General features: G+C 50.2%; 1 protein-coding gene across 1 annotated transcript in view; it reads left to right on the plus strand.

Annotated features, from left to right (window-relative positions):
• CPAMD8 (C3 and PZP like alpha-2-macroglobulin domain containing 8) overlaps positions 1-18,535 on the plus strand; it is a 72,831-nt gene that overhangs the window by 43,719 nt on the left and 10,577 nt on the right. Inside the window, exons 22-25 of the mRNA XM_089496638.1 lie at positions 15,439-15,581; positions 16,465-16,516; positions 17,592-17,890; positions 18,267-18,492. Of these exons, the coding sequence (XP_089352764.1) occupies positions 15,439-15,581; positions 16,465-16,516; positions 17,592-17,890; positions 18,267-18,492 (720 nt within the window). The remainder of the gene's footprint in view (positions 1-15,438; positions 15,582-16,464; positions 16,517-17,591; positions 17,891-18,266; positions 18,493-18,535) is intronic.

Below are 18,535 nucleotides of genomic sequence, written 5' to 3' on the forward strand. Positions count from 1 at the left end.
CCAGAATACATAGAATTCTAGAGTTGGAAGGAACCTCAAGGGGCCACCCAGTCCATTACTCCTTCTGCCATACAGGAATACATAGTCTCCTAGAGGTGGAAGAGACACTAATGGGCCACCCAGTTCATTTCCCTTATGCCATGCAGGAATACATAGAATCCTAGAGTTGGAAGGGACCCTAATGGGCCATCCAGTCCATTTCCCCTTCTGCCATGCAAGAATACATAGAATCCTAGAGTTGGAAGGGACCCTAATGGTCCACCCAGTCCTTTTCCCCTTCTGCCATGCAAGAAGAAATAGAATCCTAGAGTTGGAAGGGACCCTAATGGGCCCTTCAGTCCATTTCCCCTTCTGCCATGCAAGAATACATAGGATCCTAGAGTTAAAAGGGACCCTAATGGGCCATCCAGTCCATTTCCCGTTTTGCCATGCAAGAATACATAGAATCCTAGAGTTGGAAGGGACCCTAATGGGCCCTTCAGTCCATTTCCCCTTCTGCCATGCAAGAATACACAGGATCCTACAGTTAGAAGGGACCCGAAGGGGCCACCTAGTCCATTTCCCCTTCTGCCATGCAAGAATACATAGAATTCTAGAGTTGGAAGGAACCTCAAGGGGCCATCCAGTCCATTTCTCCTTCTGCCATACAGGAATACATAGTCTCCTAGAGGTGGAAGAGACACTAATGGGCCACCCAGTCCATTTCCCTTATGCCATGCAGGAATACATAGAATCCTAGAGTTGGAAGGGACCCTAATGGGCCATCCAGTCCATCTCCCCTTCTGCCATGCAAGAATACATAGAATCCTAGAGTTGGAAGGGACCCTAATAGGCCACCCAGTCCATTTCCCCTTCTGCCATGCAGGAATACAGAGAATCCTAGAGTTGGAAGGGACCCTAATGGGCCATCCAGTCCATTTCCCCTTCTGCCATGCAAGAATACATAGAATCCTAGAGTTGGAAGGGATCCTAATAGGCCGTCCAGTCCATTTCCCCTTTCGCCATGCAAGAATACGTAGAATCTTAGAGTTGGAAGGGACCCTAATGGGCCATCCAGTCCATTTCCCCTTCTACCATGCAAGAATACATAGGATCCTAGAGTTAGAAGGGACCCTAAGGGGCCACCCAGTCCATTTCCACTTCTGCCATGCAAGAATACATAATATTCTTCTTCGTGGTCTCTGCGAATCATACAAATGGGTTTCACTGCGCCTGCGCAGTGCTGCTCGGAACCTACTGGAATCACTGGGCAGAGTTTTACTCTGCAACATATTGAAACTTTTTGGCGGTAACTCCGCCCACCCGTTATAAGGCCCCTGCCTTCCCGCTCTTTTCCCCAGTTCCTTTTTTCCGCCGCGCTAGCTGCTTCAGAGGAACTTTCGCTTGCTTTGCTTGCTTGGAATCACTTTCGTTTTTGACCCCTGGTAACTTCGGACCTTCGGACTGCTGACTTCGTTTTCGGATCTCCCATCGACTTGGCGACTTTGAAATGCCTGCGGCTTTCAAGAAGTGCGACATTTGCAAGGGCAAGATGCCCGTTCAGGACCCGCACTCCACCTGCTTGCTTTGCCTTGGTCCAAGCCACGATCCCAAGGCCTGCGCACTCTGCAGATCCCTCTCTTCCCAGGCCCGGAAAAACCGTGAGTCCCGGCTTACTTCGGCGATTGCCCTGGGGAAATTGCAAGAAAGGGGTCCACGGTCTTCTTCTGTCCCGCCTCTGCCGCCCCCCGCTTCATCTTCTCGGGCAAGTGTCTCCAGCGTGGGATCGGGGAGAACCGCCGTCCCCAGCGTGGTGTGCGTCCCGGCCGGGACTCCTTCCACCACCTCCGATGTGGCCCGTGGCTCCAAACCGCCCAGTGCCACCGACAAACCCTCCAAGCGCCCCCATAAGCCATCGGGGACTGAGGGTACCGAACGGGTCTCCAAGCCAAAGGAGGGATCGGAGGGCCCCCGTTCCAAGGAGGCTCCCAAACCGGAGGTCCATCTCGCCTCGCCTTCGTCCTCCAAGGCATCCAAGGGATCACGGCATCCGATGCCTACCGAGCATACCGAACCGGTGCAAGGAACAAGGTCCCCGAGGCCTTCGTCATCGACACCGACTGCTGTCCTCCTGGACCTCCCGGACAACCCTTTCTTCCCATCGGAGGAGACTCCCAAGCCTGGGAAGAAGAGGCACCATGACAAGGCTGACCGTGATCCGGCCCCTAAAAAGGCCAAGCCCTCCAAGGATCGGCCCACCACCGACCCGCCGAGGGCAAAGGACAAGGAGCGCTCCCACTCCAGACAGGCCCGCGCCTCCGCCTTGCCAGCTCCATACCAGGAGCCGACGCCGGTAGACCAGGGGACCCCTGTTACATCCCTGCCTCCCCCGGCCTTGGACTTCATCCACGGGACGGATGACGCCCCTCGCTCTCCTGATCATCGGTCTCCTTCTCATCCGGCGACCGATGATGAAGGTCACTCGGCTCACATACAGGGGATCCCGGACCTCTTCTACGACGTGCAGTCGCGCCGCTACTACATGTCGGTGCCGGAGGACAGAGCCCTGAGGGAGTTCACCAGACTGAACCCCCACCCCGTAGACCGAGCCGACCCGGCCAGATCGGTTCCCACCGTGTCGGTCTACGAGAGGACATCATCGCCGCCCCGTAGACGCGAGAGGTCGCCGTCTCCACTCCGTACTCGTGAGAGGTCGCCGTCCTCAACCCGCAGACGCTCCCGATCGTCACTGGACTTCGTCCGCCCGAGATCCCAGGTCAGGGTGACGGACCCCCTCTCCTCCGACCTGGATTCTGAGGACGAACCGCTGCCACCTTCGGAGGCACCCTCGGACGAGGATGTCCTCTCGGGTTCGGCCTCCCCTCAGAGGATGCACAACCCAGGGCCGTCTTCGCCGTCTGACGACGTCAGGGCCTTCACAGAGCACGTGGTCAGGATGTCACGGGCCCTCGACATCGAGCTCGCAGCCGCGGAGGACGACGCAGAGGACCCGGTCGAGCGTAGGGTGCATGGACGGGTCCCCACTCCGCCATGCCTTCCTCTCCTCCCCTCTCTCCAGACCATCGTAAAAAGGTCCTGGGATGCTCCGGCCGCCCTATCGGCACCCTCCCGCAAGGTCCAATCCCTCTATAGGGTCGCCCCGGCGAGTTGCTGCTGGTTGGCAGAACATCCCAGACCAAACTCGGCCATTGTGGAGGGGGCCCAGCACAGCTTCGTTCCGAAGCAGGCTACTTCCCCTGTCGACAAAGAGGCAAAGAAGATCGATGGACTGGCAAAAAAGGCTTATTCGGCTTCGGCTCTTGGGGTCAAGGCCGCCAACTACACCGCCTGCATGGGGGCCTACATTCAAACCCTCATGGAACGGATCTCTCCCATGGTTCCGGACGTCCCAGATGACATCCAGAGGCAGCTGGTGGAGATCAGAGACGAGGCGCACTCCATCGGAAGCTGGCTAATCACCACTTCCAGGAACATGGCGGACTGCTCCGGGAGGTCCATGTCAGCTGCCATGGCTCTTCGGCGCCACGCGTGGCTCAGGGCCTCTGACCTCAACCCGACGGTTAGAGCGGCCATTGAGGACATGCCGCTTGACGGGACCGGCCTCTTCCACGCCGAGACCGACGACCGCCTGAACCGCAAGTTCAGGATGAAGGCGGCGGCGAAGAAGCACGGCATGTCCTCAGCACCGGCTTCTCCGTTCCGGAAGCGACAGCGCCCGTGGCAGCCGCAAGGTCAGTCACAAGGGATCTTCTCCCGGGACCGACAGCCCCAGCACCAAGGCTCTCAGAGACAGCGCTTCCCTTCGCAGTCTTCCTCCTCCTCTGGCCGTCGCACCTTCCCGCCTCGGTACCGCAAGTCCCGCCGGCAGGATACCGACCAGGGGAAGAAGAGAGCCTGAAAGGACGCAGCGTGCTTCGTCTCCCCTTCACCCCTCTTCTTTTTGGACATCTTGAGGCCCTATTTTAACACCTGGGCCTCTATAACATCGGACTCGTGGGTTCTTAACATCGTCCGTAGGGGTTATGCCCTCGAGTTCCAAGAGCTCCCTCCAACTGGAGCCTTCATGTCCACTCCCCCCTCGGACACCCTTCTCGACGAAGTGCGCACCTTGCTTTGTAAGGGGGCAATCTCCCCTTTACCGCCCGACCAACATCCTCGGGCCTTTTTCTCCAGGTACTTCACCGTACCTAAAGCTGATGGGGGCGTTAGGCCCATCCTGGACTTGAGACAAGTGAACTTGTTTTTGAACTACCGTCGCTTCCGAATGGTAACCTTGGCCTCCATTCTGCCTCTCCTCCACCAGGGCCTGTGGTTCGCGACTGTCGACCTGAAGGACGCCTATTTCCACATCGGGATCCGAGAATCCCACCGGAGATTCCTCGCCTTCGCTGTCGGCTCCGACTCGTACCACTACAACGTGCTCCCGTTCGGCTTGGCCACGGCCCCACGAGTCTTCACGAAGTGCATGGCGCCGGTGGTGGCATACCTTCATCAGAAGGGCTTCATGGTTTTTCCCTACCTGGACGACTGGCTGTTTGCAGCCGAATCCCAGGAAGAGCTGCACGAGGCAGTCTCCTTCGCCTTACACCTCTTCGACTCCCTTGGGCTGGTTGTCAACAGGGAAAAGTCCCACTTCACGCCGACCAGACAGGTCAAGTTCATCGGGGCCATCCTCGACTCCGAGAGCTGCCTAGCCTTCCTCCCTCCGGACCGGTTTCAGGCCCTGGCTACATCCCTCAGGCCGTGCATCTTACACAGAAGGATAAGAGCCAGAGACGTCCAAGTCGCCCTGGGCCACATGGCATCGACGACATTCGTCACCCCCTGGGCAAGACTGCGTCTTCGTCCTCTCCAATCCTGGTTCCTCTCCGTCTTCTCTCCGTTCACGGACCCACCTTCAAAGTGGCTCACGGTACCCAGACCTATAGCCGCTTCCCTCAGATGGTGGCTAGACGGCTCCAACGTCTGCACCGGGATGCCTTTCCATCAGCCTCAGTCACAGCTGACGCTGACAACCGATGCATCCCTGGAGGGATGGGGCGCCCACCTGCTCGACCTTGTCGTCAAGGACAGGTGGTCCGCACAAGACAAGCTCCTCCACATCAACGCTTTGGAGATGCTCGCAGTGGAGAAGGCTTTGAGGGCATTCGAGTTTGCTGTCTCAGGAAGAGTGGTCCTCCTGAGGACGGACAACACCACCGTAATGTACTACATCAACAAGCAAGGTGGTACCAAGTCCAGGACCCTGCTCGACCTCACCCTCCGCATCTGGAACTGGTGTATCCAAAGACGTGTCCTCCTCCAGGCGATTCACCTTCCCGGAGAGGACAACGAGCTGGCAGACCGCCTCAGCAGATCTCCATCGGTGTGCCACGAGTGGAGGCTCCATCCCGAGACGGTCAGCGACCTCTTCGATCGGTGGGGAACCCCCCGGATCGACCTCTTTGCGACCAGCTGGAACAGCCACTGTCCCCAGTTCTGCTCCAGGAAGCGATTCGACGGATCCCTTGGAGACGCATTCGCTTTCCTCTGGACGGGGGAGCTCCTCTACGCCTTCCCTCCGTTCCCTCTCATCGTCAGGGTGGTGTCCAAAATGGCAACGGACCGCTCGCAGGCGATCCTGATCACCCCGTGGTGGCCGAGACAACCGTGGTTCGCATCCCTTCTCCACCTCTCCGGGAGATGCTTCCTCCGTCTCAACCCGCGTCCGGACCTGCTCTCGATCCAGGACGGACGAATTCTCCACCCGGACATCGAGAGCCTGCCGCTGGTGGCCTGGAAGATCCGGCCCTGACCGCCTTACCGGAATCGGTTAGGACGGTGATCCTGGCTGCCAGAAAACCTTCCACCCAGCGTTCTTATGCCCTGAAATGGAGGAGATTTTGCCTCTTCCTTGACCAGAAGGGCTTGTCTCCTACACAGGTTTCCACTCCAGTGGTGCTAGAGTTTTTGATGGCGCTTTTGGACGGAGGGCTGTCCCTCACATCCATCAAAGGCTACCTTTCTGCCATTTGTGCAAAATATCAGTTCGGGGGGAGGGTGTCTTTCTTTAAGGATCCCTTGGTGAAGGGCTTTCTGAAGGGTTGTGCCAACCTATATCCTCCTGTGTCGGTACCAACACCGGCTTGGAGTTTGGAGTCGGTATTGTCCGCTCTCCAATCCAAGCCCTTTGAACCCATGGCCTCAGCGGACTTGAGACTGTTGACTTGGAAAACCGCTTTCCTTGTGGCCATCACCTCTGCCCGCCGTGCGGGCGAACTCTGTGCCTTAAGGAGGGACGAACCATTCCTGAGGTTCCACAAGGACAAGGTAGTCCTCCGTATGGACATCACCTTCTTGCCAAAGGTGGTGTCTGCTTTCCACATGTGCCAGGACATTGTGTTGCCCACTCTAGCATCCGATCCGACATCGGATGAGGAGCGACGCCTACACTCCCTTGATGTCAGGAGAGCGCTGGCGTTTTACCTGGACAGAACTGCTGCCTCCAGCCGGTCCGAGAGACTCTTTCAATGCTACTCGGAACCGAAGAAGGGGTTGCCCGTGTCTACGCAGAGGTTCTCCAAATGGGTGGCCAGTACCATCCACCTCTGCTATGAACTGCTGGGCAAACCTCTCCCTGGCAGGGTTCGGTCACATTCCACAAGAGCTGTGGCGGCATCCTCAGCATTCCTGTCTGGGATTCCTCTGGAGGATGTCTGTAAAGCTGCTGTCTGGTCCCAACCTCTCACTTTTATTAAACATTACAGGTTGGACACCAGGGCCATCCGAGACGCAGCTTTCGGGAGGGCTGTGTTGGTCTCAGGGTTGCATTGATTGCACTACTGATGTATTTGTGTTATACAGTTTACACTGTTTATACTGTTGAATGTTGATTTGCACAACTTCTATGGGATCGGTCTTGCATGACCTCTGCTCCCTTCTCAGGTTTAGCAAAGTTGTTGCTAATTTATCTGTGCATGAACAAAAGACTGACTCTTTATGGTTCAGGATGTTTATTTGTAATAAATATACCTTTGGTTTACCATAGCTTTGGTCTCAGGACACTCCCTCCGCCGCAGACCTTAGCTTGTCAGTCTAAACCCATTTGTATGATTCGCAGAGACCACGAAGAAGAAGGACAGGTTGCTTACCTGTGACAGTATTTCTTCGAGTGGTCATCTGCGAATACATACAAATCCCACCCGTCCGTCCCCTCAGTGTCCTGCTCTCATTGGCTCTCTCCATCGCCTGCTTGGCGGAAAAATTGCGGAACTGGGGAAAAGAGCGGGAAGGCAGGGGCCTTATAACGGGTGGGCGGAGTTACCGCCAAAAAGTTTCAATATGTTGCAGAGTAAAACTCTGCCCAGTGATTCCAGTAGGTTCCGAGCAGCACTGCGCAGGCGCAGTGAAACCCATTTGTATGTATTTGCAGATGACCACTCGAAGAAATACTGTTACAGGTAAGCAACCTGTCCTTCTAGAGTTGGAAGGAACCTGAAGGGGCCACCGAGTCTATTTCCCCTTCTGCGATACAGGAATACATGGAATCTCAGAGTTGGAAGGGACCCTAATGGGCGACCCAATCCATTTCCCCTTCTCCCATGCAAGAATACATAGAATCCTAGAGTTGGAAGGGACCCTAATGGGCCACCCAGTCCATTTCCCCATCTGCCATGCAAGAATAAATAGAATCCTAGAGTTGGAAGGGACCCTAATGGGACATCCAGTCCATTTCCCTTCTGCCATGCAAGAATACATAGACTCCTAGAGTTGGAAGGGACCCTAATGGTCCACCCAGTCCATTTCCCCTTCTGCCATGCAAGAAGAAATAGAATCCTAGAGTTGGAAGGGACCCTAATGGGCCCTTCAGTCCATTTCCCCTTCTGCCATGCAAGAATACATAGGATCCTAGAGTTAAAAGGGACCCGAAGGGGCCACCCAGTCCACTTCCCCTTCTGCCATGCCAGAATACATAGAATTCTAGAGTTGGAAGGAACTTCAAGGGGTCACCCAGTCCATTTCTCCTTCTGCCATACAGGAATGCATAGACTGCTAGAGGTGGAAGAGACACCAATGGGCCACCCAGTCCATTTCCCTTATGCCATGCAGGAATACATAGAATCCTAGAGGTGGAAGAGACACTAATGGGCCACCCAGTTCATTTCCCTTATGCCATGCAGGAATACATAGAATCCTAGAGTTGGAAGGGACCCTAATGGGCCATCCAGTCCATTTCCCCTTCTGCCATGCAAGAATACATAGAATCCTAGAGTTGGAAGGGACCCTAATGGTCCACCCAGTCCTTTTCCCCTTCTTCCATGCAAGAAAAAATAGAATCCTAGAGTTGGAAGGGACCCTAATGGGCCCTTCAGTCCATTTCCCCTTCTGCCATGCAAGAATACATAGGATCCTAGAGTTAAAAGGGACCCTAAGGGGCCACCCAGTCCATTTCCCCTTCTGCCATGCAAGAATACATAATATTCTAGAGTTGGAAGGAACCTGAAGGGGCCACCGAGTCCATTTCCCCTTCCGCGATACAGGAATCCATAGAATCCTAGAGTTGGAAGGGACCCTAATGGGCCATTCAGTCCAAGCCCCTTCTGCCATGCAAGAATAAATAGAATCGTAGAGTTGGAAGGGACCCTAATGGGCCACCAAGTCCATTTCCCCATCTGCCATGCAAGAATAAATAGAATCCTAGAGTTGGAAGGGACCCTAAACGGACATCCAGTCCATATCCCTTCTGCCATGCAAGAATACATAGAAATCAAGAGTTGGAAGGGACCTTCATGGGCCATCCAGTCGATTTCCCCTTTTACCATGCAAGAATACATAGACTCCTAGAGTTGGAAGGGACCCTGTTGGTCCACCCAGTCCATTTCCCCATCTGCCATGCAAAATAAATAAAATCCTAGAGTTGGAAGGGACCCTAATGGGACATCCAGTCCATTTCCCTTCTGCCATGCAAGAATACATAGACTCCTAGAGTTGGAAGGGACCCTAATGGTCCACCCAGTCCATTTCCCCTTCTGCCATGCAAGAAGAAATAGAATCCTAGAGTTGGAAGGGACCCTAATGGGCCCTTCAGTCCATTTCCCCTTCTGCCATGCAAGAATACATAGGATCCTAGACTTAAAAGGGACCCTAAGGGGCCACCCAGTCCATTTCCCCTTCTGCCATGCCAGAATACATAGAATTCTAGAGTTGGAAGGAACCTGAAGGGGCCACCGAGTCCATTTCCCCTTCTGCCATGCAGGAATACATAGAATCCTAGAGTTGGAAGGGACCCTAATGGGCCATCCAGTCCATTTCCCCTTCTGCCATGCAAGAATACATAGAATCCTAGAGTTGGAAGGGACCCTAATGGTCCACCCAGTCCTTTTCCCCTTCTGCCATGCAAGAAAAAATAGAATCCTAGAGTTGGAAGGGACCCTAATGGGCCCTTCAGTCCATTTCCCCTTCTGCCATGCAAGAATACATAGGATCCTAGAGTTAAAAGGGACACTAAGGGGCCACCCAGTCCATTTCCCCTTCTGCCATGCAAGAATACATAATATTCTAGAGTTGGAAGGAACCTGAAGGGGCCACCGAGTCCATTTCCCCTTCTGCGATACAGGAATCCATAGAATGCTAGAGTTGGAAGGGACCCTAATGGGCCATCCAGTCCAAGCCCCTTCTGCCATGCAAGAATAAATAGAATCCTAGAGTTGGAAGGGACCCTAATGGGCCACCAAGTCCATTTCCCCATCTGCCATGCAAGAATAAATAGAATCCTAGAGTTGGAAGGGACCCTAATCTGACATCCAGTCCATTTCCCTTCTGCCATGCAAGAATACATAGACTCCTAGAGTTGTAAGGGACCCTAATGGTCCACCCAGTCCATTTCCCCTTCTGCCATGCAAGAAGAAATAGAATCCTAGAGTTGGAAGGGACCCTAATGGGCCCTTCAGTCCATTTCTCCTTCTGCCATGCAAGAATACATAGGATCCTAGAGTTAAAAGGGACCCTAAGGGGCCACCCAGTCCATTTCCCCTTCTGCCATGCCAGAATACATAGAATTCTAGAGTTGGAAGGAACCTCAAGGGGCCACCCAGTCCATTTCTCCTTCTGCCATACAGGAATGCATAGACTCCTAGAGGTGGAAGAGACACTAATGGGCCACCCAGTCCATTTCCCTTATGCCATGCAGGAATACATAGAATCCTACAGTGGGAAGGGACCCTAATGGGCCATCCAGTCAATTTCCCCTTCTATCATGCAAGAATACATAGAATCCGAGAGTTGGAAGGGACCCTAATGGGCCATCCAGTCCATTTCCCGTTCTGCCATGGAAGAATACATAGAATCCTAGAGTGGGAAGGGACCCTAATGGGCCATCCAGTCAATTTCCCCTTCTATCATGCAAGAATACATAGAATCCTAGAGTTGCAAGGGACCCTAATGGGCCTCCAATCCATTTCCCCTTCGACCATGCAAGAATACATAGAATCCTAGAGTTGGAAGGGACCTTCATGGGCAATCCAGTCGATTTCACCTCTTACCATGCAAGAATACATAGACTCCTAGAGTTGGAAGGGACCCTGTTGGTCCACCCAGTCCATTTCCCCTTCTGCCATGCAAGAAGAAATAGAATCCTAGAGTTGGAAGGGACCCTAATGGGCCATCCAGTCCATTTCCCCTTCTGCCATGCAAGAATAAATAGAATCCTAGAGTTGGAAGGGACCCTAATGGACCATCCAGTCCATTTCCCCTCATGCTATGCAGGAATACATAGAATCCTAGAGTTGGAAGGGACGCTGATGGGCCATCCAGTCAATTTCCCCTTCTGCCATGCAAGAATAAATAGAATCCTATAGTTGGAAGGGACGCTGATGGGCCATCCAGTCAATTTCCCCTTCTGCCATGCAAGAATAAATAGAATCCTATAGTTGGAAGGGACCATAATGGGACATCTAGTCCATTTCCTTTTCGGCCATGCAGGAATCCATAGAATCCTAGAGTTGGAAGGGACCATAATGGGCCATCCAGTCCAAGCCCCTTCTGCCATGCAAGAATAAATAGAATCCAAGAGTTGTAAGGGACCCTAATGGACCATCCAGTCCATTTCCCCTTCTGCCATGCAAGAATACATAGACTCCTAGAGTTGCAAGGGACCCTAATGGGCCATCCAGTCCATTTCCCCTTCTGGCATGCAGGAATAAATAGAATCCTAGAGGTGGAAGGTTCCCTAATGGGCTATCCAGTACATTTCCCCTCATGCTATGCAGGAATAAATAGAATCCTAGAGGTGGAAGGGACCCTAATGGGCTATCCAGTCCATTTCCCCTCATGCTATGCAGGAATACATAGAATCCTAGAGTTGGAAGGGACCCTAATGGGCCATCCAGTCAATTTCCCCTTCTGCCATGCAAGAATAAATAGAATCCTATAGTTGGAAGGGACCATAATGGGACATCCAGTCCATTTCCTTTTCTGCCATGCAGGAATCCATAGAATCCTAGAGTTGGAAGGGACCCTAATGGGCCACCCAGTCCATTTCCCCTTCTGCCATGAAAGAAAACATAGAATCCTAGAGTTGGAAGTGACCCTAATTGGCCATGATTTCCATTTCCCCTTCTGCCATGCAGGAATACATAGAATCCTAGAGTTGGAAGGGATCCTAATGGGCAATCCAGTCGATTTCCCATTCTGCCATGCAAGAATAAATAGAATCCTAGAGTTGGAAGAGACCCTAATGGGCCACCCAATCCATTTCCCCTTCTGCCATGCAGGAATACACAGAATCCTAGTTGGAAGGGACCCTAATGGGCCATCCAGTCCATTTCCCCTTCTGCCATGCAAGAATACATAGAATCCTAGAGATGGAAGGGACCCTAATGGGCCATGCAGTCCATTTCCCCTTCTGGCATGCAGGAATAAATAGAATCCTAGAGGTGGAAGGTTCCCTAATGGGCTATCCAGTACATTTCCCCTCATGCTATTCAGGAATAAATAGAATCCTAGAGGTGGAAGGGACCCTAATGGGCTATCCAGTCCATTTCCCCTCATGCTATGCAGGAATACATAGAATCCTAGAGTTGGAAGGGACGCTAATGGGCCATCCAGTCAATTTCCCCTTCTGCCATGCAAGAATAAATAGAATCCTAGACTTGGCAGGGATGGCAATGGGCCATCCAGTCCATTTCCCCTTCTGCCATGCATGAATACATAGAGTCCTTGAGTTGGAAGGGACCCTAATGGGCCACCCAATCCATTTCCCCTTCTGCCATGCCGGAATAAATAGATTCCTCGTATTGGAAGGGACCCTAATGGGCCATCCAGTCCATTTCCCCTTCTGCCATGCAAGAATACATAGAATCCTAGAGTTGGAAGGGACCCTAATGGGCCATCCAGTCCATTTCCCCTTCTGCCATGCAGGAATACATAGAACCCTAGAGTTGGAAGGGATCCTAATGGGCCATCCAGTCGATTTCCCCTGCTTCCTTACAAGAATACATAGAATCTTAGAGTTTGAAGGGACGCTAATGGGCCAACCAGTCTATTTCCCCTTCTGGCATGCAGGAATACATAGACTCTCTGAGTTGGAAGGGACCATAATGGGCCACCCAATCCATCTCCCCTTCTGCCATGCAAGAATAAATAGAATCCTAGACTTGGCAGGGACCGCAATGGGCCATCCAGTCCATTTCCCCTTCTGCCATGCACGAATACATAGACTCCTAGAGTTGGAAGGGACCCTAATGGGCCATCCAGTCCATTTCCCCTTCTGGCATGCAGGAATACATAGAATCTTAGAGTTGGAAGGGACGCTGATGGGCCATCCAGTCCATTTCCCCTTCTGCCGTGCAAGAATAAATAGAATCCTGTAGTTGGAAGGGACCATAATGGGACATCTAGTCCATTTCCTTTTCGGCCATGCAGGAATCCATAGAATCCTAGAGTTGGAAGGGACCCTAATGGGCCACCCAGTCCATTTCCCCTTCTGCCATGCAGGAATACAAAGAATCCTAGAGTTGGAAGGGAACCTAATGGGCCACCCAGTCCATTTCCCCTTCTGCCATGCAGGAATACAAAGAATCCTAGATTTGGAAGGGACCCTAATGGGCCATCCAGTCCATTTCCCATTCTGCCATGAAAGAAAACATAGAATCCTAGAGTTGGAAGGGACCCTAATTGGCCATGATTTCCATTTCCCCTTCTGCCATGCAGGAATACATAGAATCCTAGAGTTGGAAGGGACGCTAATGGGCCAACCAGTCTATTTCCCCTTCTGGCATGCAGGAATACATAGACTCTCTGAGTTGGAAGGGACCATAATGGGCCACCCAATCCATCTCCCCTTCTGCCATGCAAGAATAAATAGAATCCTAGAGTTAGAAGGGACCATAATGGGCCACCCAATCCATTTCCCCTTATGTCATGCAGGAAAACATAGAATCCTAGAGTTGGAAGGGACCCTAATGGGCCATCCAGTCCATTTCCCATTCTGCCATGCAAGAATAAATGGAATCCTAGAGTTGGAAGAGACCCTAAGTGGCCACCCAATCCATTTCCCCTTCTGCCATGGAGGAACACACAGAATCCTAGTTGGAAGGGACCCTAATGGGCCATCAAGTCTATTTCCCCTTCTGCCATGCAGTAATACATATAATCCTAGAGTTGGAAGAGACCCTAATGGGCCACCCAATCCATTTCCCCTTCTGCCATGCAAGAATAAATAGAATCCTAGACTTGGCAGGGATGGCAATGGGCCATCCAGTCCATTTCCCCTTCTGCCATGCATGAATACATAGAGTCCCTGAGTTGGAAGGGACCCTAATGGGCCACCCAATCCATTTCCCCTTCTGCCATGCCGGAATAAATAGATTCCTCGTATTGGAAGGGACCCTAATGGGCCATCCAGTCCATTTCCCCTTCTGCCATGCAAGAATACATAGAATCCTAGAGTTGGAAGGGACCCTAATGGGCCATCCAGTCCATTTCCCCTTCTGCCATGCAGGAATACATAGAATCCTAGAGTTCGAAGGGACCCTAATGGGCCATCCAGTACATTTCCCCTTCTGCCATGCAGGAATACATATAATCCTCGAGTTGGAAGTGATCCTATTGGGCTACCCAATCCATTTCCGCTTCTGCCATGCAAGGATAAATACAATCCTAGAGTGGGAAGGGACCCGAATGGGCGATCCATTCCATTTCCCCTTATGCCATGCAAGAATACATAGAATCCTAGAGTTCGAAGGGAACCTAGTGGGACATCCAGTCCATTTCCCCTTCTGGCATGCAGGAATACATAGACTCCTAGAGTTGGAAGGGACCTTAATGGGCCATCCATTCCATATCCCCTTCTGCCATGCAGGAATACATATAATCCTAGAGTTGGAAGGGACGCTAATGGGCCATCCAGTCCATTTCCCCTTCTGCCATGCAAGAATACATAGAATCCTAGAGTTGGAAGGGACCCTAATGGGCCATCCAGTCCATTTCCCCTTCTGCCATGCAAGAATACATAGAATCCTAGAGTTGGAAGGGACCCTAATGGGCCACCCAGTCCATTTCCCCTTCTGCCATGCAGGAATACATAGAATCCTAGAGTTGGAAGGGACCCTAATGGGCCATCCAGTCCATCTCCCCATCTGCCATGCAAGAAGAAATAGAATCCTATAGTTGGAAGGGACCCTAATAGGCAATCTAGTCCAAGCCCCTTTTGCCATGCAGGAAGACAACATCAAAGCCTCCCTGGGACAAATGGACATCTATTATTATTATTACTATTATTATTATTATTATTATTATTATTATTATTATCATCATTATTATTATTAAACTTTATTTCTATTAACAATACCATAAACTAATATAAAATAAAATGAAATAATATAATATTATATTATATTATAAAAATTAAATAAAAATTATAAAACATAAAATAAAATTATAATAAAATGTAAAATAATCAAATAATAAACATATATAAACATAAAAATAAACATAAAATATAAAAAGTATATTGTAAATTATATATTGTAAATTAATATATTTAGCTCAGAAACCCCAGTTTTCATGCCACTTGGTTTTCAGAAAGATGGAGGGTTTTGTGCAAGTTTATACAATGTGCTATATATTTCTGAAGACAGATTTGCATTAAAAGCCTGTTTACTGCACACATTTAAAATTGTTTGCATAAAAATGTGCATCATTTCCTTGGGGTGTGTAGTCACAATCTGCAGAGAAGTCTCACTCATGCGTGACTCTCTCTGGCCAGGTTTCTCAAAGGTTGGGAACGTCTCTTTTTTTTTCTAGCCAGGAAATAAATGGCAGGCATTCTTCTTTCTGACAGAGGAGAAATGCCTCAATTTTAAAGCGTGAGGTTGACCATCTTCTTGGCTTAGAAATCCTGTGAGGGTTTTCTCCTGGCCTCCAGACGTACAACACACATCTGCTTTGTCTTTGCTTTAGCCAAAGCCTTTGCTTATGGTGGGAGCGGCTGCTGCCAGGAAAGTGCCCAGTTTGCCAAGAATAGCAAGCACCCGGAAGATGCCCACCCAGACAAGCGGGCACCCCTTGGTGTCGACTATGTCCGCAGGAGCATCATTGTTGAGGTAAAAGGGACCCAGAGGGAATGGGCAATTGGGAGGGGTGAGTGACCCCCCTTCTCCCAAAATGGGGTGGCTTCAGCCAAATGGTGCCATATCAAGAATGCCCCTTTTTTGGAGGGGGAACAACAACACTCTGACCCCCTGGCATCACTGCCAAGGGGCATCCCCATCTGCCAGTGTTGATGAACTTCAAACCCTTCTTTTTTAATGACACAGAATGTTTTGTTTTATCTGCTGGCTTTTTCCAGGGTGCTCTGTAAACCACTTTGAGGGTTTAAATCTTGTTACCCTGAGTTCAGGGGTCTGGGGAGGATGCCCCAAAACCCAATGTATTTTATTTAGGGTAAGTTGTAATTAGCTCAAAGAGATATATAGTATAGCTGGAGTAACCCAGCTTTTACAGGGTCCGTAATCACATGGAACTCCAGGGGCACATCCAAATTAGTTTTAGTTTATTAATAGAATGAACAACATACACCCCAAAACACAGGCACATGCGTGTGCGCACAACACACATGCATTATCACACACAAGAGCTAACAAAATCAAAGGTGGGATAGATGGATAAATTTGAGATTTGCTAGATAATACTGTGCCAAATATAGATCTTGGTCCTAATCAATGGGGATCTGGAATTGAGGGGGGGGGCTCCATAGCCCTCTGGGATGGAGGGGGTTTAGTTAAGTAGATGAGAGATTTGTTAAGTAGTGTTGGGGTTTGGGTAATGGCTGTTTTCTCCCACCTGTAGTTTCTTTTCCCTGAAAAGTGGATTCCTGTTTTCTGTTATTGTTTCCTTTTTTTTTTTGTATATGTTCTGATGTACCACCCTAAATAAACTATTGTTGTTGTTATTATTATTATTATTATTATTATTATTATTTTGCAGCCAGAAGGACTCACCAGAGAATACACCTACAGTGTCTTCTTCTGCCCAAATGGTAAGAAAATTCAGCTTTATTTCAGAGTCTTTTTCTTTCTCCCCCCACCAAAACTGGGATAAAAAATTCCCTGCCTTTTTCTTACTGTTGGAAGAAGATCAGGTGCCAGGCACAGGACCTTGCAGAGAGTCTGATGTGGCTGGTTTTGTGTGCCCTGGTGCAAGAGACACCTTAGAAATGTTACTGGGTCTGGTGAATGGGGAGATTGCACTTCTCAAAATCACGGGGAGATGTAGTTTAACATAGTAGTTCTGCATAGTTTTGGTACAACTACAACTATTTAGGGAGTTCAGGACAGTAACCTTTCCCTAGCTGACATGTCGGTGCCCCCCAAGTGCCAAGAATACAAGTGGCAAGGTGTTTGTGTGAAGGGGGGATTTTTGCTTTTGTACTGTGTTAATTCAGTTTGTAGTGCAGGAAACAAATCACTTCTTGCTTCTCTCTTAGTTATATCATTTTAATTGCATTCTATTTTTTAACAAGTGATCAGTTTAAATATTATAATAGTTTAATTCTATTTTAATAGTCACTTTGTATGTTTTTAATTGTACTATGCTTTTAAATTGTAAGCTGCTTTGAGTCCCAATTTTGGGGAGAATGCAGGATATAATAATAATAATAATAATAATAATAATAATAATAATAATAGGTTCTGATCTTTGGGAATGCTTTCATTGGCTAACACATTGTAAACCTCTTAGTGCTCAGCACTATAAAGTGGTATAGAAATGTAAACGCTGTTGGTGTTGGTATTTCAGGTGAAGAAACAAAGCACAAACACACACAGTTCGTCCAAATTTAAAATCCAGCTGTTATTCTTTCCTGTTTCCCCCTGCCAAAAAAAGAAAAAGAAAATATGCACATCTGAGTGTGCCTAAGAACTCCATGGCTGTATAGTGGCATTTGCTTGAAAGAAACCCACATGGGGGGCTTTGGCAAAAAGTTACTCTATTGGGACCCTCTGGCAGCATGGGCAATTCTGATCCCCCCCCTCCCCAATAAGGTAACTTTTCCAAGCCCTTCCTTGAGCCAGGGACTCCCGAGGACTGACAACATGCTCTCTTTTTGTGACTAGACAAAATCCACATTTCCACTCCCAATAAATATGAGTACCAGTATGTGCAGAAGCCAGCCCGCATGATGGGCTTTGAGGTGGCCATCAAGGCCCACAACGATGCCCATGTGGCCTTGTCTCTGGCCCCCCACGACATGGCAGAGATGACCGAGATTGTCATCGGGGGCCACCAGAACTCCCAGACATGGATCTCCACCAGCAAAATGGGAAACCCCGTGGCCAATGCCCAGACAGATGGCATCCTCTCCTGGGATGAGTTCCGAACCTTCTGGATCCGATGGGGCAATGGAGTCATCCAGGTGCGCTTTGAATTATCTGAATTTTTTCCTGGGGGGTGGGTGGGCAGGAATGCCAAGGGACCCAGTCTTGGAGTATTTTAGAAGACCCTTCCACCTCTTATTACTGGTTTCCCAAGTGGGAGCTGCCCTTGCCAAGCTTACCCTTTGGAGCATGAGTGAACCCACCAATTGGCAGAGCTTCATTAATTCAGCAAATTGGAACCAAGAGTTGCATTTCTGTGGGGTTGGATTTTTCCAGTCATATTCCAAAGAAGTGATATTTCAAAGCTCAAAAAGAATCTGAGTATCTGCACCCAATGCCTCCTGCCCACCTGTTGCCCGTGACAACTGGCATCTTTTCTGCTTGAGTCTGGAATGGTGTCTTTCTCTCCCACAGGTGGGCCATGGCCCCTCTGCCCTCAATGAGTCTGTCATTGTAAGCTGGGTGCCCCCCCGGCAGCCCGAGGTCAAGTACGTGGGCTTCTCCACTGGCTGGGGCTCTGGGGGCGAGTTCAAGATCTGGAGGAAGGAGGAGGCTGATGGGAACCACAACGAAGCCTTCACCCTGGACGTCCCTCACAATGTCATTCCTGGGTCTGAAAGAGCCACTGCCTCTGTCATTGGTACACTGGGAAACGGAGGCAGGGGACGGGCAGACATGGGCTG

The sequence above is a fragment of the Sceloporus occidentalis genome, unplaced genomic scaffold, assembly GCF_023333645.1.
Source record: "Sceloporus occidentalis isolate IW3139 unplaced genomic scaffold, rSceOcc1.0.p SCAF_91, whole genome shotgun sequence".
Classification (NCBI taxonomy): domain Eukaryota; kingdom Metazoa; phylum Chordata; class Lepidosauria; order Squamata; family Phrynosomatidae; genus Sceloporus; species Sceloporus occidentalis.